We start from the raw sequence: 24,104 nt of genomic DNA, 5'->3' as shown, positions 1-24,104 counted from the left end.
GATGCCCTGCGTCTGGTCTGGACGGCTTATCTTATCGTTCTCGTAATTAGTTAAGCTTTTCTCTGGCACACAGACCTAAGAACCGAGACCCGAGGCCCTCTCACAGCAATTGAATGTGTCATTTGGAGTCTCTCTGGGCCCACACAAAATCTCGGAAGTCTCAGCTGTGTAATGGCAAAAAATTCAATTTATTTCATGATTTATTTGAATTTCATTTCATTTGGGTTTTTGGTTGATTGCATTTCGTCTTTTGGGCTCTCACTAGACTGGACTCTCTGGACTGAAATTAAAACTTATCTCTTGCGTTGCCATCTGCAAACAAGGCAACAAGCGAAACAGGACCGGCAATCCAATATCCTGGACACTATAAATCCACAATCCTGCCACTACGAGTCCGACTCCGACTCCGAGTCCGAGTCCACTCTGCAGTCCGCAGTCCGCAGACCGCTCTTCTTCGAGGTCTTTTCTGTTTGGCATTGTGGAAATAGTTTTTATTTTTTATTTTTATTTCCATTTGTATTTTGTTTGCAATTGTCGCCTAAAATGCTTAACGGTGAATTATGCAACCATAAATGGGAAAACTCTGGCCCAGACAATGGAGAAGCACAAGGGGTGGCGTGTGGGGGGGGGGGGGGATACAGACACATACTTTATAAACAAATGGGAAACGACATCTACAGGATCCACAGGCACGTCCGTCCAGAGGCTGGCTGGCAAATTTATGCTCTGACCAAAGGACGACCCAGTCCTCGACCTGGCCCCTAAAACCCCAATTTTACGAACTTAATAAATTTTCTATATCTTTTCGCACACACACACACAAGGGGCACATTTTGACAAGCCGCACAATTGGATTTATCTATGATATGACTCCTCTTGTACCTCCCCCATTGTTGGCTCTGTGTAAATGGTCTCATTTAATGGCCATGGTAAACAGCCAGAGAGCCGAGAGCCCCGGCCGAGAGCCCATCATGGCCAGACCTGGCAAAAAAGGAACGCTATTTCTCATTATTTTAACTAAACAGGTTGCCCAGCCACAGTGGGGCAAAGTCAATTGAATGCTGATGGATTTATGGGCCACTTTGAGGTATCGCCCAGAGTTGAACAACAGAACGCGCAAATTGAGTGAACAAACGGAGGGGCTTTCGTTGGGTGCAAAAGTGGCTGTCGTTCGAGGACCCAGACCAAGACCAAGACCAAGAGATTGGAAACAGATGAACACAAATTGGATTTGAATGGCAAGGAGCATCAGCAGGAACGGAACACAGATTCAATTTCAGCTCCAGTTCATTGGGCAGATCTCCTCGATGGCATAAATAAATTCCAGCTGCTTTGGCAGCTGCCGGCTGCTGGCTGCCGGGGAAAGCAGGGAAAGTGCAACTTTTGCATATTAAATTGTTATTCTGCATCTGTTTGCCTTTCGATTCAGCTGCTGAGTTGCGTTCTGCTGGAGGTATAAGTAGGTCAAGTCGCGTCATTAGCATAGGAACTAGTCGAAGAAGATGAGACCACAAAGGCCTTGAACTACGAGATACAATGATTGGCAACCACTGTGTCTTCCACTTTATTTCATTCTTTGGCAAATAAACAATTTGCATTTTGAACTAAGCCAGTGTATCCCATCCATCCCGTGAAGAGGATTGGTCCGTCCTGTCATCAAACCAGTTGAACAAATTGCTGACCAAAACCAACAACAAATGATTGTGGACACACTCGGGGGTACCGGGCAGGCGGTTTATTGAGCTCTTGTTGCTCTATAATTACAAAAGGTAGCGATCCCACACCACTCCCTGCCCCATCCCCGCCCTGTTTGCGTAACACTTGCGGGCGTATCTGTATCTGTATCTGCGTATCTGCCAGAATCTCTCTCTGTATCTGTATTTTGTTTACACGAATTTTGGGTAAATCTGTCACTAGAAATTTCTGGCTAAAATTAACATTTTCCCGCACCGCACAGGTCCACCAGGGGAGCCCGGCGAGCGCGGCGAGGCGGGACCCATCGGACCAGCCGGACCCCCCGGCGAGAAAGGACCGCGCGGCAAGCGTGGCAAGCGGGTGAGTAATCAACAAAAAAAAAAAAAAAAAAAAAAAACGAAAAAGAAAAACTTGATTTCCACTCGATTTTTAATTGGAAACCCGACCGAAGCGGGAGGCTGTAAATTGAGTTGAAAAACAGCAGTGAAACAGCGAAACAAGAAGTGTATTATCATGTAAATTACATTTGTAAAAATGTGCGTGGGAGTGTGCGTGCTTTAATGTTATGCTAATCTGTAAATATAAGTGCGTCAAAGCTCCGCATACCCGAGGGGCGTGGAGGTGTAAATATGAACGTGGCACTGACAGCACAGCCCCATCCCCATCCATATCGTATCCTTTCGTATCCTTCCGCATGGCCGCTCCGCTGGCTCTCACCTGCATGTTGAATGTTGTCTATATAATGAGCATGTTTACACGACTCCAGCCAGGAACGTGCTCATTACGTAGCCCGTAATGAGAACTATGTACATATGTACATACCACACGTGTATCTGTATGTGCCTGAATATGTTTAGATACTGTGGAGGAGCACAACTTTAACGCGGCGGAGCCAAAAACAACAAGAAGATGTTCGTCGTGCGTCGTTGACTACAATCAAAGTTCGCCAAGCCGAGCCCTGATGATGTAAGGATGTTGATAAGAGTGCGTACAAGTATCTGACAGATACTTTGCCCGACAGTCCCCCGGGGGGCGCCCGAGTGAAACTATGTCGTAGCCCATATAAATTGTCAAAAATGTTTTCGCGTTCTAATCTGGCGCCTAATTTATGGGCGCCGCCTCCCAGGAACACTGCCCACAGATACTCTTCGAGTATCTGCAGCATTTATCTAGTCGTTTTCGTTTTGTATCTGCGATGGGGGGCAGGGCGGCTTTCGTTCTGGAATGTCAACAGTGCAAAGATACTTAACATTTTTATTGGCACTTGAAGTGTCGGCAGCTGTTGCCGCCTTCTGACGTGTTGATGGATGCACGATATGGTTAGGGGCGGGGGAGGAGCCATTGGTGGAATTGTCATTTCATTTTTCTTTTCTTTTCTCTGCTCCGCTCTGCTTTGCCGTGTTCTGGGGGGGGCGGGGGCATATATGAATATGTAGCGAAGCCAGCACGTGTTTGTGTACGTTATGAAAAATGCATAAGCGCCGCCAGCGAAGCAGGGGATTGTGTGTGTGTGTGTGTGTGTATGGGGGGGATGGGATCTCCCTTACGATTCAACTTGATCTGGGGTGCTGGGTATTGCTATTGATATGGGATATGTGTCTGTGTCTGTGTCTGTGTTTGTGTGCGTTTATTGTATATTATGTTGCTTCCTCAACCAAAGGCGCAAACATTTGCGCATTTTGCCAACATTCATGGACCTCAAGGAGGGGAAAAAACATTCTGATTATTGTGCAGCGCACAACAACCAAAGCAATGGGAGAGGCAGAAGGCAAAGTCAAAGTCAGTTGGGGTTGGGGCTACTACTCGAGTTGTTTCTGTAATAACGCGTAATGCCATAAGAAACAGGCGATGGCATACCGAATGCCAATACGCCCGGCAGCCAAAACAACAAACAACAAACGGCGGCAGGCAACCGGCAACGTGCAACGCAGCTTTTATGACTCTGCCGTGGATTTTCTTTCAATCCGAACGAGGGCAGCTCTACGATTTCTGCACGTGGAAAGTGCCCGAGAGAGAGATTTTGCACTGCTCGTTATCGCATGAGATAGAATTTTCTATCGACTGCTTTCAAAGATCACAATAAAAACAAATGACGGCTTAAAAAAAATTTAAAAAAATACAGTTGCTTTTTTCAAGAGGTAGCCTGGAGCAGGATCATTTTTTATTGGCAATTTTTTTAAAAATAATTTGTAATAATTTAAAAGTAATTCAAAAAAATTTCGTTTCATTATAAAATATAATAGTTCCATATTTTTACAATTCAAATAATGATTGAATGAATTATTTCTGATTTTAAAAATACAAATTAATTGAAACTAAATAATTTTTATTATAATAATATTAATTATAAATTTATTTATTTTTTATAAAAATTATAACCCCTACGATTCCTGAATCCTTCCTATGACAAGGGATACAGGTACATGTTCAAGCACGATGTCTTTTTTTTTAAGAGATTTAAACTCCTTGGCAATTAAAAAGTTATATTAAATTAGTTTCCTTATGACAGCTCTATTATTTCAAGTCGAAATTTAAGCTTGTTTTTAAGAAACTGCAAGCCAACGGAGAGGAAGCTATAAAATCGATCGGTAACCTCTTTGCAAACTTTTCAATTGCCCCCTGAGGCCGCTCTTAGTCTCTGCCGCTCTGCGTGACTCCAATGTATGGCCGTTATGCTGTCTCTCCCGCCCCACCGCCACCGCCACCACCACCAACATCAGCTGTGGCGCTGCAGCAACGTGATGTCAAAACAAATGAAAGTCATAAGAAACGGCAGTCAGGCAGGCTGCCACTGCCAATGCTGCTGCTTGGCTTAGCCTTTGGGGCTTTCTTCGGCAAACAAACAAAACTTTTGGCAACAAACAGAAGAAACAAAAAATATCTATATTCGCACCCATGCACCCAGCACCCAGCGCCACAGGCAGTGTACAGGATAAAAAATTATTTGCAACAATTGCCGTCATCTTCCGCTGAAACGTGACGCCCTCCAGGCAGCAAGTTGATTTTCCAATGAGGCTTCGATTTTTCCCGAAAGGCCGCCCAATGCGATGGGGATGCAAATCGGTGGCAGATAATCCGAATAGGCATAAGCCTTGTGCGTCACAATTCCCATTTGGCCAATTCCGGAATGCATTTGGTAAAAGTTCTAGTAATTAGTTCGGCAAGTCGTAAAAAAAGCCTCAATTGCCGGCGCGCCGTGCTATTTTCAAACACACGAGCAATTTATCCGCCTCTCGGCTGTGCCACGCCCCTCCCTCCCGGCCAACGCCAAATACCAGATGCTTCTGGCCAAAGCCATTTCCATATTTTTGCCTTCCTGGTTTTCTTTTTTTTTGGGGTTATAGCCCGTCGGCGTCATAAAAAAAGAGCATAACGCAATTGTTGGCATTATAAATTTGACATGTTATTTTCGTCGCCTCGTCAGAATAAAATACTCATATAGATTGCCACATGCCCAGACGAGGGGCAGGCCCAGGCCGAGGCCGAGGCCGTGGCATGATGACGGGCTAGCATATGAAATGAATTTGATGTGTCTAGTGAGGCGTGAGTGAGTGAGTGAATGGAAGCTGGAGGCAGAAACGACTCTCTGCCGATGAAGTTGTTTTCTCGCTCCCTAGCCCTAGGGTCTTCGGTGTCGCAACCGATCAGCTCTGGGGAAAGGCAAGTGCTAATCCCAGTGACAAAGACAAACTAAATCATCTGTGATGATGCCAGGCCATATGGCAGCTGCCAAATTATACGAAAAATCAGGACTCCCCCGCCGCATTGTAGAGTATGGAGATGATGATTTTTGGACTGGCATAACTGCGGGGCACAAATGAAATTTACCATCCAGCATCATATTAAAAATTTAAATTAATTTCAAACTGGGTGTGTGTCGAGTGTGGCAGCGGGGCAGGGGCAAATACAGAGGGATACACAATTTATTTGTATTTATTATGCGCACTGACTGAGAGCTCGCTTTAGCTGTTTTCAGAGTCGTGGCGCTTTAGCCGCATTCTAGGCCAATATTTTGGTTTAATAAAGTTGAAACAATATCTCACAGAAAGGGATGGGCTTATGAGGAGGTAACCATAACAATCTCGGCTCGGAAAAAACTGTTTGTGAAGCGTTTATGTCAAATTTATGTTAATATATTTTACAATCGTTGCTCGGTTGTCGGTTCTCGGGCCCATGTCAAGTTTGTTGTCTTTCGGGGGTCCTTCACATCAGCATAAATTTCCCTACACATCCCGTCGACTCGCATTTCTTATCAACGAGAAGTTTGCCAGCTCCCTGCCTGCCGCCTGCCGCCTGCTCTGTCAGAGTAAATAGAGTCATAAAAATTGCGAAAGTCGCAAAAAGCGTAAGAAAGATACACGAAGGGGAAAACTTGTCAATTCGTTACACGTCACACGGTCCCCCCCGGCTGGGGGATGAGGGATGGGGCGGTGGGTGTTGGATGTTGGATGGTAATGCGATCCCAAGAACTCCAAACAAGTCTCCGCAGTCTCCACCGCAGTCGAATACATACTCCTTGGCGCAAATCAAAGACTTAAAGTTGCTTACATGGAAATCCAAATGACAACGAAGATGTGGCAGACCCAGACCCAGACCCCGGACCCTTCTTCTGCTCGGTTGTGAGTGTTTGTGTGTCTGCCACTCAAAGGGTTCATCTCTGCCTGTTCTGTTCGTTGCACACTTGGCCAATTCGTTTTCCTTGGGTGTTGCCTAAACGACGCAATAAGCTTAACACTTTCACCCTCTCACCCTTCAGCCCCGCCAGGGCCTGCTCAGCCTTCTTCTACTCAATGCTCGGATTTTCATTGCTTCAGCTTGAGTGGAGCCGAGTTGCCTTCTTTTGTTTGATATTTTCCCTGATTTGATAAGCCCCAGCCAGCCGGCAAGGCTTTACAATCCACGAAATGGCCAACAATGTGCGTTGTATCTGTGTGTATGGCCTGTACTCCAGTGTGTGCGTGTGTGTTACGTCATTGTTCATTGAAAAGTGCGCAGCATGCAAATTTGGCCAGCTCTGGCTCGTCTCTTCAGCTCTTTTGTGCGCAATTTTCCAATTTTCCTTGGCGCTGGGGCAATTATTTGCGGTCAATGTCCATATATCTTATATTGAATGCCACATCGGAATGCCCTGGACCCGGGCAAAAAACCGGTCAAGCAGAACGTAACTCGTACATGCCACAGGACATGCGTGGGTACTACATACGTGTGTGTATGTGGGTCCCTGTGTGCGAGTCCGCGGGGGTGCGTGGCCGTGTAATGTCCTGGGCCCCAAGGGTGTGCGTAACTTTTATTTTATGGCCGCTGATGATGAGAGCGCTGTGGGAGTCACAAAAACGATTGAATAAAGAAATCCAGGCGCCCACACACGCACTAACGCAACCCATGACCCCACCAAAAAAAATAGAAGAAGAAAACTCCCCACCACACAGTTGCTCCCCGCCTAGTCAACCCCATAGAAATTTATAGGCACGCGTGCTACATTGACGTGGGTTTGAGGTTACACAGAGAGAGAGAGAGAGGGAGAGAGAGAGAGAGAGAGAGCCGGATGGATCCTGGGGGTTTGCATGCAAAAGTAGCAAAATTATACGCAACGAACGCTCCAGCTTTGCCACCAACAGCCAGAGAGCCATCCAGCCAGCCCGCACAAATGCCAACTGCTGCCATCTTGGCATTGATGTGCCACACCATTGTTGTTGTCGGTGGCGGCAAAACGACGAAATCTTTAACAACGATTTCCCTAAATACTTCCGAATTTCATACATATTACAATATCACGGCAACATCAGTGGCAGAGCAGGAGGAGCTTGGCGAAACCGCAGCAACAATGTTTTTTTTGGTAGGGAGGGGGGGCGACGGCGGTAAAGCGAAATCACGTGAAATTTTTACAACAGAACCCGACTTGTTTCTTTTGTTGTGGCTTGCTTGCTGCGCTGTGGCACAGTGGATGCGAGCTGGGTGAAAGTCCACAGAAAGTTGCACTCTTCGAGCAGAGATGCTGATTGAGAAAGTTTCAGAGTGAGGCCACTAATACTTTTTGTTTATTTCAAGCTGTATGTTCTGATAATAAATTCTCAGTGCGAGGAGGGACACTTATTCATATTGTTTATAGTTTTCCGTTTTAGCCAATGCTCTCTGTCTCTCCCATGGTCCTTTGGTATCAATGGGGAAGGCGGCGGAACATATTACGAATTTAATGCGCTCGCGTACTTGCAAAGAACTTGCCTTCCCTTCCATTTCCCTGCCATCCTCCTCGAATGTTTTGTAAACTTTTGTGGCAAACGCGAAACGCATTACATGCCATGAAGTGGCGGGATTTTCGGCTCCCTGGGTGTGGGGCAAGGCAAGTGTGTGTGTGAGCCGGAAACGGGCTGCAAAACTTTCACCTCAGGCGGGGGAGAGCTCTGGTTTTTTTTATTCTTTCTCCTCGTTGGTGCCCGTGCTGTTATGGCCTGAGAAAAATATGAAATTTCAAAAGAGGAAACTGCCAGGGAAAATGAAAAATTGTGGAAAATATGCGCACACGCAAGATGGTGGCGGAACGGACAGACAGACAGACAGACGGACGGACTGGGGACGGATGGAGCCCATCACGGTACCGGCGGGCGGCACATGCTGTACTTGAAGTCGTGCAGCGCTGCCCTTGCCGGTCGCTTGCCTTATCTCTTTATCTCTTTCGCACTCGGCGACACACAGCCGCCAAAGGTCGCGTCGAGATCAAAATGATTTTCAATTTAACGCGTTTACGTGCGGCCATTTGTCTGTTTTACGCTCTTTTTCGACGGAGCCGGAGCCGGTGCCGGTGCCGGTGCTTTAAATGGAAACTACGCCGGTCGCATGCTGAGGAGCAATCCAATCCAAACCAATGGACGGACAGACTTTCTGGCAATTAATTTACAATTACACCCGGGATTGGTGGCAACTAAATTGGAAAAAAAGAAACAAAATACGAAATACAAAAAAGGTTGCGCCTGAAAGTATGCTGCGAAACGTGTGTTGCCTCCGACTGTGTGGCGTGTGGCGTGTGGAATGGAAAATTCATTTGCTGCATCATTTGTGCGTTAAATTGAAAGGCGTTTGTGCAAATATTTTCAATATTTACGCATAATTGAAGAGAAAGTCCCCACACCCATCACACACTCACATTTATTGCCTTTGTAGCAGTGAGTGGGAGAGTGTGGGGGGGGGGAGGGTGCTTCAGGCTGGGGGATACTTTGAAAATTAAATTCAGCCCGAGGCGCTCGCTCGCACAAATATTGATACATTCTAATGGATTTCCTTACAGACACAAACACATACACAACACCCATGCACACCCACACACACACATACTGATTGGGATTTTGGGCTGCCGAAAAGGCAACAGCAGCAGCAGGAGCAGAATGAGTTTGTTTCTTTTTTTTTCATCGTAGTTAGGCAGCTGCGCCAACAATCGTCCTTGCGAGGAGTCTCACAAAACATTCACCCAATTCACTTGGCCCCAGCCGTCCGTCCGCATCTGTATCTGTATCTTTGTAGCTGTAACTGTATCTTTTATTTATGTTATTTATCGTATCTGCTGCTGGTTCGGTGCTCCGGGCTGCTGCCTTTAAAAGCCTTTAAACCTCTACGAATGGCCTTTTTTTTTCTTTTGAGGGGGTGGGTGGGCGAATGTTGGGCCGTGTAAGCCCCCAATGTGCCCCGTAATTATCGCAAAAGGCAAATGTTAAGCACTCGGCTTTAATTCAAATCGCTTTAATTGCTCTACAAATGGCCATCAGGGCGGAAGCCGCAGACGCAACTGAAGCTGAAGCCAAGGGGAATTCCCCCCACATTCCGCATAAGAAACAATGTGCAACAAAAGTTGGAAACAAAGCGCCAACTGACGCATCTCCTGGGTTCCTTTTACTCCGCAACACACACCTGTGCTCCCTCACACACACACACGCACGCACACACAAAGCCATATGCAGATGAGCTCTCGGGCATATAGTCCTGAAGAAAATGCGCAGAGAGAAAAAGTTGGGAAATCGGGAAGTGGGAAATGCATTTGTGGTTAGCTTTGGCTCGGGCTCCTTCTGCTCCTTTAGCTCCTTGTTCTGTGCAACGCCCCACAACTTGTCCCTGCTGTGTCTCATCCCTTTGTCTTTTGCCATTTGGGTGGAAACAACAACTTGTGCATATGCCACGCCACATCCTGTCCGTATAAGTGTGCGTTAAGCGGTTACATTGTTGTACTTCATCTTCATCTTCGTCTTCTCCTCTCTTTTCGCTGGTGTTGTGTGGTTTTTGTGCTCATTGTTACAGCTACTGCTCGTGATGCTTTTCTTGCTCGGTTTTAATAACTGTAAGTACGCTACTTCCTGTGACAACAGACCGGCAACAAGAAAATGTAATTGTTGCACATGCCTGGGCATTTTGCAAGGATATTACAACCAACCTTCGCACACAGACAGGCTCTCGAACAGCGGGAGCGAACAGTGTAACTTCACGGATAACCAAACAGATAATGATCACATTCATGGCATTCATAGATTTCCTCCTGCAGACACCATAAGAAACGCAACTTTAATCTTATGATGCCGAGACGCAACTGAAGTCGATTGAATATTCCAGCCAGCGAATCGAGTGTCTCTATTGGCTCGAGCCACATGTGTAAATGGTTTACCCTTATTTTCCCCCACCCTGCAGAGCTGGAGTGCCGCCTTTTATGACTTTCAGCATTTGCCCACTAGAGGTTTTTGTTAGGGGCTTCGGTCTGAATGCAATGCCAATGCTTAGGCCCCCCCAGCCACAGAGCTTTTGGTAATTTTTCACCATCCACTCCACGGCGTGCAGAGTGCAGTGTGGGTGGATTTGTGTGTGTGTGTGTGTGCACTTTGGACTCATCGAAGCTTGGGTCCTTCGGGTGGTTTCGGCTCGTAGTTGTCTCTCTGGAAATTTGCCTAGAAGCGCATACATTATCAACGAAAAAAGGAAGGAAAAAAAAGAATTAATTGTCTTTTGCTATGCACACACACACACACACACACACGAGCCAAAGAGCAAAGCACACACACACATACAGGGGAGTACATTTAAGTATAAAGCACACACACACACACACACACACACGCGAGAAGCACTCATCGCACTCGCACAGGCACTCGAAGCACGTAGAGAAGTCGCTGGCTGTCGTTGACTTTATTTTCGACTCTCGCACTGGTACTCGCACTGGCACTCTCCTCTCCCAACAAAAGCTCCATCCACGGTTCCAACCCATCCCGGAATCATCGGTTTTAAAGATTTTCTATGCAGGCATTGTCTAAGCGTGGTCTGGGGTATGGAGGGGAGGGGAGGGGCAGGCTGCTCCAACTTGCACTTAACACAATTTCGTGGCACACAAAAGACTTTCGCTGCGGCACACGGCCCAAGCCACCCAACCAACCAACCACCAGAGCACACCGCACTGCCCCCAATATAACCCACGCCTCCCCACTCTCTCACTGGTTTTTTTGGATAAACTTTTTTTTTACGCGCCGCTTTTGTTGCCTCTTCAAAGCGTGTGGAACGAGCGCGTGCAACGCCTGGGGCGGTGCCACGTGGCATAAATTAATCTTCCCACTAAATTTGCCATCTTCTTTCTCCCCAATCACGCTCCCTATCGCGCTCTCCCTCCCACTCTTGCCCATGCTCGCCCACTCGTCTCTCTGCCTCTCAAATCGACCGCAATCCACTGCAGTTGTTTGGACCTGGTGGCACGAAGCTGGACGAGGACTACGACGATCCACCAGTGACACTGTTGCGCGGTCCGCCCGGACCGCCTGGCCTCGCTGGAAAGGACGGCCGCGACGGACGCGATGGCAGCAAGGGGGATGCTGGCGAGCCTGGAGAGCCTGGTTCGCTGGGTCCACGCGGACTGGACGGCCTGCCCGGAGAGCCGGGCATCGAGGGACCGCCAGGTCTGCCTGGCTATCAGGGACCGCCGGGGGAGAAGGGCGACCGTGGAGACATTGGGCCGCCTGGACTGATGGGACCCCCGGGTCTACCTGGCCCGCCGGGATATCCCGGCGTCAAGGGAGACAAAGGTGATCGCGGCGACTCGGTGAGTACTTCACATTTTTGCTTTGCCCATGAACCTGCAACTCAAGGACACTCTCTCTCGACTTTCAGTACCGTAAGATGCGTCGTCGCCAGGATGACGGCATGTCGGATGCCCCACACATGCCCACCATCGAATACGTAAGTAAACACCCCCAAAATGATTGAGTGCTAAGTGATTCGATTTGATTTCTTTCCCCAGTTATATGGTCCTCCTGGACCACCCGGCCCCATGGGCCCGCCAGGACACACCGGCGCCCAAGGCGACCGCGGCTTGGATGGACGCAAAGGGGATTCGGTAAGAGTGTGCTTCGTCCTTGTTCAACCCCTGCTTCAACGCTTTCTCTGCTCCAATTTTCAGGGCGAAAAGGGCCACAAGGGCGATCAGGGACCCATGGGGCTGCCGGTAAGTAAACGAATTTCGATCAAATATCTCTATTTTGAGTCAGTATTTATGATTTAATTGGGTTTAATTTCAGGGCCCGATGGGTATGAGAGGAGAATCGGGACCCTCCGGTCCGGCGGGCAAGGCTGGCATACCGGTAAATTTTTTGAATTGAATTGAAGTTTGTTTTGGCAAAAGCCAAGCGTTTGGAAAAACGCTCATTGTTTGGCTTTTAATTTGTGGAAATTGGAATTAATCTGTTGCTTAGCTAACACTAATATTTGTGGCTTTTTGCGGCTCTCGTGACTAAACATTTGTCTAACCTTTTTGCGTGTTCTCTCGTCTCTTTCTTTCTACTTGGAACAGGTGTGGGGCGACTACTAATACTAGTTAAAAGTGCAGGCAGAGTCTATTAAACAATAACCAACATAAATGGAATGCGACATAAGAGACAAACAAACATTCCAACACACACAAACACACACGCACACAGCGCCATACAAAAACACACACACACAAAAGAAAGTCTTAACGAAACACTCAATACATATGAAGAAATGAAACCAAATTTTAATCAAAGCAAAACAAATGTTCAAAAGTTAAAAAGCCGCCGCGCAAAATGCTTGTCGTCTATATATGTATATGTATATGTATATCAGGCGTATACATATATACCAAACGTGTATTGTATCAGTGTATATGTATATGTATATCAAGTTGTAAAAACACGCACCCATGTACAGAGAATTGAATCTGAAATAGCAGCATGTCAGTAGCAACTAGGCAAATACATCCGCATGAAAGAAAACATTAACACTCATATTCATATCATTTAAGAAACGCCCCAAGAGTCAAATAAGTATTTATGTATACAAGCAAATGAAACAGAAACAGAAACAGAAACAGAGGCATATTTACACATACTCCAAACCAACATCCATCAATTGGATTCAACTAACAAACTTTCAACCTGCCCCACACACACACACACACACACACACAAACAGACAGCAAACCAACTAACAAATATGCAATGCAAATATTTTAATTGCATTTCATTCGCCACTGCTCTGTGAGAAGCGAGATTACAGCAGGAGCAGCAGGAGCGGGTAGAGCCACTAAAGCGGGAAAGCCGAGGGCCTCTCGAAAATGCATAAATCATACGCACCGTTGCACGTGAAAACAGCCCGCACACACACACACACACCAACACGATGGCGGTGCTTCAAGTGCTTCCACGGGGTGCGAATGACTAATTGATAGATTATACTTCAGCCCGATCTCAATCGTTTGGCAATCGTTGCAGTAAGTGACTTAATTAGTTACCTAATTAGATTGTGTGGAGGAAGCCTCTTCTGCCACTGCCACAGCCACTGCCTCGCTGCTCCTGCTGCACATATATCTGCATTGTCTTAGGTGCCGTCCATTGGCTTTGTCTGAATATTCGAATGCGAACAGTTTTCATTCATACAAAGCATATTTGCCAAAGCTTCAATGTGAAGTATTCAATAGAAGTCGAGAGCTGAAAGCAGCAATAACCATATATATATATATATATATATACAAGCAGATAAACATCAATATATAAAATATATACATGTGTACGGATAAAGGATAAATGTGCATTCAGAAAAGGAGAAATTGTAAGATATTTTGATCCAGTTTTTGCTCTCAATGTTTCACGTTCTGTCTACAAGCATGGATATTGTTTAGTTATTTACACAATATAAACTTAAATATAAAGAGATCTATATACATACAACCTATTGTAAAAGAAACTCAATGTACTCGTGTATTTCCCCAAAACAAAAACTAAAACCAAGAGCTATCCAATCCAATTGTGCATATTTTTCAGTGTTAACTCTTGAAATACTCTTAGAAGCGACAGCAGCAACTAGTTAGGTTAAAGTTCAAGTTAGAGCCTGGGCTGCTCGCACAAGAAGTGCGAAATATCAAACAATAAATACATAATCCCACTATGTATCCTATTGGTTTCATCGAACATCTCAAAATAAAGTAACGCAAACACAATTCTATATGTATATGAAAACGCAAAATGATGCCATCAATTTACATTTATCTGTATTTGTATCTGTATCTGTAGCATTTTCAATTTCAATGTTCAAACTATGCAAAATGCAAAAAGGGCAAATAAAAATCAACCCCGAAAATGAAGCATAATCAATGCAAATGAAACAATACAATGCAAATGATGATAAAATGTATGTATGTACATTCTGCCGCCTCCGAAAATAAGTACACAGCGTACAGCAATTCAATGGAAAATTAATGAATATGCAAATGAGAAATGCGAATTGTTTGCAGCTTTACACACAAAAAAAAAAAAAAAAAAAACACAGATTCGAACTGCAAACGGCATCGAAAATCACAATGAATATGTCAATTTGTTTTCAATTAGATGTGTCGCTCGTTTTCTTCGTAATAATCCCCGAGTGGAGGAGAGCAGGACAAACACACACATAAACCAATTTGCATGTCAATTTTCATTTAGTCCAGAGAAAAGTCAAGGAACGGACTCCACGTGTACATACAGCTGATGTTAACACTTAAGCCTAAGATATAACGAATTATTTACCTAATTTCCTAGCTGTTTCAGCCTCTCAAACATCATCTTCTTACTCTCCCTCTATCTACCAATACTCACGCTGAATACTCTAGATCGATCCTTTCTCTTCCTCATCTAACTATAGACTATAGACTATATACTATAGAATCCAAGCTATCTCACTCTCTATCGATCCATAGGCTAGAATAATGAATTGTGTGTGTTTCGCGACTAAATTATAATACTTACCCAACAATTGTATAATTAAAGAGAAATTTAATAAGCCGCTAACAATAATTGTAAGTGTAAATTTGTTAATTACATACTAAACGATAAACGATAAACGGGAAACGAGAAACGAGAAAAGTTTGCAAAAAGCATATACACTATATGAATATAAATTGATGTGTATTTATGTCTATATACTTATGTACATGCATACACCAAATATACATATACTAAATGTCGATGTGCGAATGCATTATGCCATCACAAAAAGAAACACAAAACAACACACACGAAATGCAATATTTTGATCCGTGCTGCATTCCAAATGTATGATTCGATTCGAGCAAATAAATCCCATAGCATCGCTAATTATTTGCCAGGGAGCATGGCATGGACGGTGTGCAAATATCGGGAATGGCGACGATCCAAGGCGACGGGACACAGTTGTAAAATGGCTAAATGAAACTAACATAATTTTCGTTTTAATAATGCATTTTTCAATAAAGTGATGGTTTTTTACTAAACAACAAAAGCTAATTGCATAACGCCTTTACAAATTACACAATAATCGAACTCATTTGTCCCTCGGGACGAGGCAGAATTACCCCCACTTCGCACTGCTTTACTAATCTTTCTCTCTCTCACTCTCTATCGCTGCACAGGGTCCACCGGGCTTGGATGGCATGAAGGTATTTTCCATTAAGCCGCACTGAAATGGTGTTTATTTCTGGGTATAACCGATCTCCTTTGTTGTTGTATTCGCAGGGAGCCCAGGGCGAGACGGGGCATAAGGGAGAGCGAGGCGATCCGGGACTGCCGGTAAGCACGCAGCATCGCCTGCCCTGCCTGTAACATTATCCTGTTTGTTCCACGGAACGGACAGTGGAACAGTATATCTTTGTATATCCATCCTACTTTATGTGGTTGCTAATTTCAATAATTTGTGTCTTCTTTTTCTCCTTTTTATTGTTTTTATCTCTGTTTGCATGCAAATCTCTTTCTGTTGGCGTAAATACACTGTCTTCCATCTTTGCAACACTCTTTGACCCCCAAAACCCCACACCCCCAACACTTTACCAACACACACAACCCACACACGAACACTTAAACACACACTTGTGTACAATGAAACCCAAAAAGGGCACCGACGGCATACCCGGCCAGGAAGGTCCGCGCGGGGAGCAGGGCTCACGTGGCGATGCTGGCCCGCCCGGTAAGCGGGGACGCAAAGGAGATCGCGGCGACAAGGGCGAACAGGGCGTGCCTGGACTGGACGCACCATGCCCCCTGGGCGCCGACGGGCTGCCGTTGCCCGGCTGTGGCTGGCGGCCGCCAAAGGTTAGCATGCGATTCGTTTTACACAAAAACCAAACCAAACCAAACCAAAAAACCCTCCTTCCCTCAATTGGCTAACAAAAAAGTTGATAATTGAAATTTCGCATGAACCAACCAGCTCCCTCCTAGCTCCCTCCCAGCTCCCAAGCCCCCTAGCTCCTAGCCCTATTTATTGTACTCGTATGTATCTTGTTGTCTAACTTGGTTTAACTAACTTTTGCTTTTGCACACACAAACACACATATACACACCCACTAATACACCACTTGCGAACGCAAACGAACACCCACTATCCGACACTCCACTACCACCCATCGACACCCAAAACGTGGACCGGATGCGGATGGAATGCGGAATCCGGAATGGGTATGGGTCGCCGTCGTCGCCCTATAGGAGCCAATCATCTCAACGCCCGTGCACAAGGATTATTTGCCCGATGTAACGCAGCCGGAAAGCAACGCCAGCGATTACGAGCAGGAGGAGGAGGAGGACGAGGAGCAGGCGGAGGCGGAGGATAATGAAAACGAATATGATGAATATCAGGATAATTTGCATAACAATGAGTGAAAAGGAAACAGAACAGGCAGCGGCAACGCAACCGACGACCCAGCAAATGGCAAACACAAACATACCAAAGCAAACAGACACAGACCCGCTCTCTGAGACACACACACACAAAATCCACTTACACTTCCACTTGAAACACACCCACACACCCACACACACACACACACTGGCACTCACTCACTTTAACGCACACTGACACAGCCACAGGCAGAGGCAGAGGCACACGCACAGACAGAAGGCAATGGCAATGGCAATGGCTACTAGTTAAGCATTTCCGATTTCCGCTGCGAGCGAGCTTCTGGCTCTGTTTCGCTCTGTTGACATTTGCAATTAGCGTTAACAAATGCCAAGTGGCTGGCTGGCTGCTGCTTCTAACGATTCGCCATTACCATACACTCTGCCGCTCACCTCGCTCTATCCATCAATTACCCTTTCGCTTGAACACAGATACTCAAACACTATCGTAGTTACACACTGGCTTAGCTCTTGGTGATGGGTCCTGGTCCTGCGTGGCGCTCATTTGTCTTTTTTGATTCCTAATCCAAAAACTGTGCCCATTTTTGGTTAACCATCTGTTTCGCCCTCCCTCCCCACCCCATCCAGCAGGAGAACTGGCAGGCCTGGCTCAAGGACGAGCTTAACGCGCTACAGCAGACGCACACAAAAAACTAATCGACAGCCCCAGCAGCCACCATGCGACGGTTGCATCGAAGGCGTGGTCCTGCTACCGCAATATCCATACGAAGAATCTAAGCGCTTTGGTCTTAATTTTAGTAATTTGTTATTGTTAAATGTAGGAATCGAACAAAGCTCTATCCATACACATACACACACTCTGTACTACATATATCTGTATCTGCTTCCTGCATCTGTGCCAAATTGCTCCAAAGTTGCAACCAGTTCGGCTCCAGCTCCATGACGATGACGAGGACGTCGCTCTAGGCATTCATTGAACAAAAGCAACATTTAATTCTAGATTTAATGTACCTCTAAATATGCGAAATGTATCTACTACATCTACGAGTATTTCTACGGCAATAAGCAAACCTGGAACCCAGCTATTTTTTACAAAAACTATTTAAAAACGAAACTTCAATAAAAATCGAGCAAAAGTAAAATGCATTTAAGCCTCTCGCAATGAAAATTCCTCGCTTTCCTCCCATCGACTTTGAGTGCCGCAGTCGCAGGGATATGGGGCTGTGATCCTGTTGAGTAATTACTTTTGAAACTTGTTCATTTTTATTACTCTTTCAGTAGCTTGAGGTGCTTAACGTATTTATGAACGCTTTCCTTCACATATGGCTTCAATGCGATGCAGGTGGGTATGTTCTCCGGCTGCTCAATCCAAAGTTTGTGTTTTATTTCATTCTCCTTCAACTTTTCGCTGAGTTTCACCAACGCCGCCTCGTCCTTGGCCTGTTGTGAACGGAATGGAATACTTTGATTACTGTCTGTCTATCTGCCTGTCAGGCTGAGCACCGATGTAAGCAATACGAACCTGCAGCACAACCTTGTGCATGTTGTCGAGATCTTTCAGATACGCCACCGTTTCAGCGTCTTCTGCATTCAAGTGCATCACGGCGGCCGTGGCATGGCAGCATTGTGCAATAATGGCCCCCAGGGGCCAATTGAGGGCCGAACGCAGGTCACTGCGAACCACAACGTATTGAACGATATTACTCATAGTTTGTGGATATTTTTAACATATGAATATTTGGTAAACAAAGTAAAACGCGGGCGGTAATCAGCTGTTTAGCTGGTGCTGCCATATCGTTTGATGTTTGTTGGGCTAAAATCTAAAATAAAATCGAATCCACTTGAATATTTGAAAAAATACTTAACTCTTATTTATAATTAGTGTTGGTATTGAAACGGTATTGGATTTCTCCCAATTGACGTCAAATGGAGGGTGGACCAATTTTTGCATCCAAGTGCAAGCGCTGCCAGACACAGAGAAACAAACAAAAAGTGCTACCCATCATTTAATTTCAAATTTGAGTGCCACATTAATGTAAAAATCAATCGTACAGTTCATGTAACTACCAACAGATGGCGCCGACTAGTCATGTAAAAATCACCATGCATCTCGTTGTTTTTAGGTTTAAGCATATACGCGTCCATTCATTTAGATAGTAGATACAAATGTTTTACTAAGCTATGTCTTAATTAATAAAGCTTTTAAAAAATTATCCTTGCAATCCAAATTGCGCCAAATCGAAAATGGTTGTTGTTCCTCTGACCGGAATAACATCCTTGATCAGATGAAGTCCTTATCAAGGACAAGGATCAAGGATATTTTCTCTTGACATATAAATCTTGTTTTCCCTCTTATTTGTGGACCGATCGGGCGCGATATGGCTGTGTCTCTCCGCACCAACGTACTAGAAAGTTGCGGCATGGCAGGAATTGGCCTGGACGGCAGCCACTGGCTGTCCTGCTGCGAGCCATAGCCATGATGCCGCTGCTGAGTCGCTGAATCGACAATGTGGCGACTCGTCCGCTGTAGAAAGGACCAGTGAACGACACCGGAATTGTGGGTTCACGACTACGGGAAAGAATTTCAGCAACCCGCCCATTCATACGCCGCCGAATCACACACTGGGCTTCAACTTCGAGACGCGTAAGTAAATCAGTATATATTTATGGATACTTTTTAAAATACATCTTCCTTCACACAGGACACAACAAGATCAACCTGGTTCAAAAAGAGCAGAGAAAACTAAATATTGAAAAACTGATCCATCAAATCAGGGGCTATTTATATGCCTTTTCGTGATCGGGCGAGTCCTGCCAATCGACTTCCACCGGAAAAAGGGACATCCATTTTTCCACGATTTTCGCAAAAAATCATGATGGTTACATCATTAAAATTGCCAAAAATCGGCCTCATTTTCGAAGTCGAGATTTTTATGCCGTTTGACTCTCTGGAACCCCACGATCCTGGGAGAGTGGGTCCTGCACCGATCTGGCCCTATTTATCTGAGATATAGCCTACCGAAGATTTGGATTTGCGTATCTTTAAAATACTGTTACTTTATTTAACTCTTCCTTTCATTTTAGCAGGTCGCACGCTCCGGGTCCTAGAAATACCTCTTGCGTGCCCGTCACCGATTTGCCTACCATTGTGTACAAGGGGCATCACCCTTTTGGTCTTCCGGTAACCTGGGGGATCCTGCGCACGGGGCTACGATGCCGTGGGCACCTCGGGACATGATTCTTGTCGCACGAGGCTGTGGCTTTTGGCCGTTGCAACCTTGGGTCCGGCCACTGCCGTGGCCCTCTTCCTTGCCTCCCATGCTGTTTGGTGGCCGCATTGGCTGTCCCGCTGAAGTCGACAATGTGGCGTTCCGTCCGCTACAGCACGGACCAATGATCGACGGCGGAATCGTTGGTTCCCACCAACGGGAAAGAATGTCAGCAACCCATTCATACGCCGGCGACTTAAACGATGGGCTTCAGCTTCGAGACGCGTAAGTGAATCATTATATAACTCCGATTTCGCCCCGCCAGACAGAGTCCTATCCAAGCATTACCGAGGCGTACTCCAGACAGACTCCAGACTCCAGTCTTAACCCAGCCAGACAGAATCATATCGCAGCGGGACAGAAGCGCACCCCAGCAAGATCATAACCTAACAAGCCATCGTCATCCTTCGACCTGGCCATCGACAACAAGGTCTTTGACTAGGGCAATCAAGGGAGGGACTACTCGGGCTGCTAGACTCCAGATATATACAAGGATTATATTAAGGATATATTATATTTAAGGATGTACGCGTATATGTATATATTTATATTGTAGATACAAATTTGATCCACTTGTTTATTTAGTTATTCTAAGCTAAGTTTTGATGAATAAAACTATTGAAAAAGCATCCTTGCTGTATTCTTAATGGGGGAAACTATTCCGATTGCAGGCGTGGCACGCCCAGATCTTTTCACAAATAGCGGAGAATTCTAAATATTGCTAATTGGGGAAAATGTCCTTGATCCTTGATGAGGACTCTATCAAATCAGGCACATTTTTTCGATCACAGAAAGCCATCGCACGCCCAGATCGGCCCACAAATAGCCGAGAAAACTAAATAGATATGGTTGGGCTTGTTGTAGTCCTTACTGAAGGATCAAGAAATTTTTTGTGATAACGGGGGGCCCTGATCGGACCACAAATAAGGTAGAAAACAAGATATATATGTCTGGAGAAAATATCCCTGATCCTTGGTCCTTCATAAGGACTCCAACAAATCAAGAATATAATACCGATCACAGGAAGCCGTCGCACGTCCCGATCGGGCCACAAATAACGGAGAAAACAATAAAAGTTGTTGTTGTCAATTATTGTACAATAAATTGTTGTTGTACAACAACAACCCTCAACTTGCGGCTGCTCAAATGGCCAAAAACGAGAATTTTAGATCTGGGATACCAGGCGAACAGGAATCAGCAGCAAGCAACTTTAGCTATTTCAAAAAAATTCGTTGCATACTTTTGGGGCTCGAAAAATTGCAGGGAATAATAAATAAATAAAAATAAAAAATCGAGCGACCTTCTGTTGATTTCTGTTCGCCTGGTATCCCAGATCTGAAAATCGAAAAATCTCGGATTCGAGCGCCACCAATTTGGAAGTTGTTGTTGTTGTAATAACTGGATGTAGTTGTTGTAATTTGTTGCTTATGGCATAAATTCATCATTTGTTATCCAATCTAGACGTGCGATGTCTTCTTATGTTCGGAATAGCATCCTTGACCTGATGAAGTCCTTATCAAGGATCAAGGATACTTTCTCCAGACATTTAAATCTTGTTTTCTCTCTTATTTCTCAGGGTATTGCAGATCCGCCCCCCCCGTGATCAGAAAAATGTTTTTGATCCTTCAGTAAGGACTACAACAAGCCCAACCATATCTATTTAGTTTTCTCGGCTATTTGTGGGCCGATCTGGGCGTGCGATGGCTTTCTGTGATCGAAAAAATGTTCCTGATTTGATGGAGTCCTTATCAAGGATCAAGAACATTTTCCCCGATCAGATATATTTTGTTAGCTCCGCCATTTGTGAACCGATCAAGATACTTTCCCCCATAAAGGATACAGCAAGGATGATTTTTCAATAGTTTTATTCATCAAAACATAGCTTAGAATAACTAAATAAACAAGTGGATCAAATTTGTATCTACAATATAAATATATACATATACGCGTACATCCTTAAATATAATATATCCTTAATACAATCCTTGTATATATCTGGAGTCTAGCAGCCCGAGTAGGCCCTCCCTTGATTGCCCTAGTCAAAGACCTTGTTGTCGATGGCCAGGTCGAAGGATGGCGATGGCTTGTTAGGTTAGGATCTTGCAGGGGTGCGCTTCTGTCCTGCTGCGATATGATTCTGTCTGGCTGGGTTAGGACTGGAGTCTGGAGTCTGTCTGGAGTACGCCTCGGTAATGCTTGGATAGGACTCTGTCTGGCGGGGCGAAATCGGAGTTATATAATGATTAACTTACGCGTCTCGAAGCTGAAGCCCAGCGTTTAAGTCGCCGGCGTATGAATGGGTTGCTGACATTCTTTCCCGTTGGTGGGAACCAACGATTCCGCCGTCGATCATTGGTCCGTGCTGTAGCGGACGGAACGCCACATTGTCGACTTCAGCGGGACAGCCAATGCGGCCACCAAACAGCATGGGAAGCAAGGAAGAGGGCCACCGCAGTGGCTGGACCCAAGGTTGCAACGGCCAAAAGCCACAGCCTCGTGCGACAAGAATCATGTCCCGAGGTGCCCACGGCATCGTAGCCCCGTGCGCAGGATCCCCCAGGTTACCGGAAGACCAAAAGGGTGATGCCCCTTGTACACAATGGTAGGCAAATCGGTGACGGGCACGCAAGAGGTATTTCTAGGACCCGGAGCGTGCGACCTGCTAAAATGAAAGGAAGAGTTAAATAAAGTAACAGTATTTTAAAGATACGCAAATCCAAATCTTCGGTAGGCTATATCTCAGATAAATAGGGCCAGATCGGTGCAGGACCTACTCTCCCAGGATCGTGGGGTTCCGGAGAGTCAAACGGCATCAAAATCTCGACTTCGAAAATGAGGCCAATTTTTGGCAATTTTAATGATGTAACCATCATGATTTTTTGCGAAAATCGTGAAAAAATGGATGTCCCTTTTTCCGATGGCAGTCGATTGGCAGGACTCGCCCGATCACAAAAAGACATGGCGCTCTCCGATCGGCCCATAAATAGCCGAGATATGCCCCTGATTTGATGGATCAAGGATAAAGGACATTTTCCCCAATCAAAAATATTTAGTTTTCTCTGCTATTTTTGAACCAGGTTGATCTTGAAAGGGGTACGCTGTGTCCTGTGTGAAGGAAGATATATTTTAAAATGTATCCACAAATATATACTGATTTACTTACGCGTCTCGAAGTTGAAGCCCAGTTTGTGATTCGGCGGCGTATGAATGGGCTGCCTACATTCTTTCCCGTAGTCGTGAACCAACAATTCCGGTGTCGTTCATTGGTCCTTTCTACAGCGGACGAGTCGCCACATTGTCGATTCAGCGACACAGCAGCGGCATCATGGCTATAGCCCACAGCAGGACAGCCAGTGGCTGTCATCCAGGCAAATTCCTGCCATGCCACAACTTTCTAGTCCGTTGGTGCAGAGAGACCCAGCCATATCGTACATTTTTACAAAATTTGTATTTTTATGGAAATACAATTACAAACAAACACCAATACCGTGCCTCGGGATGTGGTGCCACGACTAAAAGCTTTTATTGATTGCACTTCGACCATGCATATTGATGTTTTATATGATTATGTGGAAGATCTCTGATTTTGTAGGCGTTGGGTCCCCAAATACTGTGAACATGTGCAGGGAATTCATATATATATTCATATGGAACTACATTACAAATTTGACTAACCCCGCTGTATCCGGTTTAATTGCTTTAAGGGATGAATTCCTGGAAGCTGACAGCCCTGTCATTATGGCCCATTAGCGATTGGAATTCTGATACCATGGCTAATCCACACAACTTAGCTGCCACTCACGCCGTGGGCGTCCGCAATTTAAGTGCTGCCTGCATGCAGTTGCATAAATTACGATGTTCGTTCCCCCCCAGAGAGCGCCGCAAATCGGTTATAAGCACTGTCCATCCACGGCAACAGACAGGATTTTAATATTCATAAACCGGTGGCCAAAACGTTTGCAGATCTTATCGGCATGCGGCTGTTTGTCCCACCGATTCGAATGCAACTCAATCCCCCAACGGCAAC

At 45.4% G+C, this 24,104-nt stretch overlaps 2 protein-coding genes across 25 annotated transcripts in view; one reads left to right on the top strand and one right to left on the bottom strand.

The window, feature by feature from the left end:
- LOC108156326 (collagen alpha chain CG42342) overlaps window positions 1-17,950 on the top strand; it is a 61,839-nt gene extending 43,889 nt beyond the window's left edge. For 5 of the 24 annotated variants that reach the window (XM_033388696.1, XM_033388704.1, XM_033388699.1 and 2 more), the window contains 10 exons: window positions 1,958-2,055; window positions 11,393-11,755; window positions 11,824-11,892; window positions 11,954-12,049; window positions 12,113-12,157; window positions 12,231-12,293; window positions 15,593-15,619; window positions 15,696-15,749; window positions 16,071-16,268; window positions 16,659-17,950. In XM_033388696.1, the coding sequence (XP_033244587.1) occupies window positions 1,958-2,055; window positions 11,393-11,755; window positions 11,824-11,892; window positions 11,954-12,049; window positions 12,113-12,157; window positions 12,231-12,293; window positions 15,593-15,619; window positions 15,696-15,749; window positions 16,071-16,268; window positions 16,659-16,832 (1,187 nt within the window). In that variant the 3' untranslated portion in view covers window positions 16,833-17,950. Of the gene's footprint in view, window positions 1-1,957; window positions 2,056-11,392; window positions 11,756-11,823; window positions 11,893-11,953; window positions 12,050-12,112; window positions 12,158-12,230; window positions 12,294-12,502; window positions 14,492-15,592; window positions 15,620-15,695; window positions 15,750-16,070; window positions 16,269-16,658 lie in introns of those variants that run through there. The other 19 variants (XM_033388707.1, XM_033388706.1, XM_033388705.1 and 16 more) reach the window with 11 other exon arrangements.
- An 85-nt stretch (window positions 17,951-18,035) lies between these two features.
- On the bottom strand, window positions 18,036-18,598 carry LOC108156325 (putative peptidyl-tRNA hydrolase PTRHD1). The gene is made up of 2 exons (XM_017287718.2): window positions 18,331-18,598; window positions 18,036-18,248 (listed from the first exon to the last, which is right to left on the bottom strand). Exons 1-2 carry the CDS (start codon window positions 18,514-18,516, stop codon window positions 18,075-18,077), a joined length of 360 nt encoding a protein of 119 aa, XP_017143207.1. The 5' UTR covers window positions 18,517-18,598; the 3' UTR covers window positions 18,036-18,074.
- Window positions 18,599-24,104: the final 5,506 nt, after the last annotated feature.

The sequence above is a fragment of the Drosophila miranda genome, chromosome 2, assembly GCF_003369915.1.
Source record: "Drosophila miranda strain MSH22 chromosome 2, D.miranda_PacBio2.1, whole genome shotgun sequence".
In the NCBI taxonomy this organism is placed as follows: domain Eukaryota; kingdom Metazoa; phylum Arthropoda; class Insecta; order Diptera; family Drosophilidae; genus Drosophila; species Drosophila miranda.
This window is presented reverse-complemented; position numbering and strand designations above follow the sequence as displayed.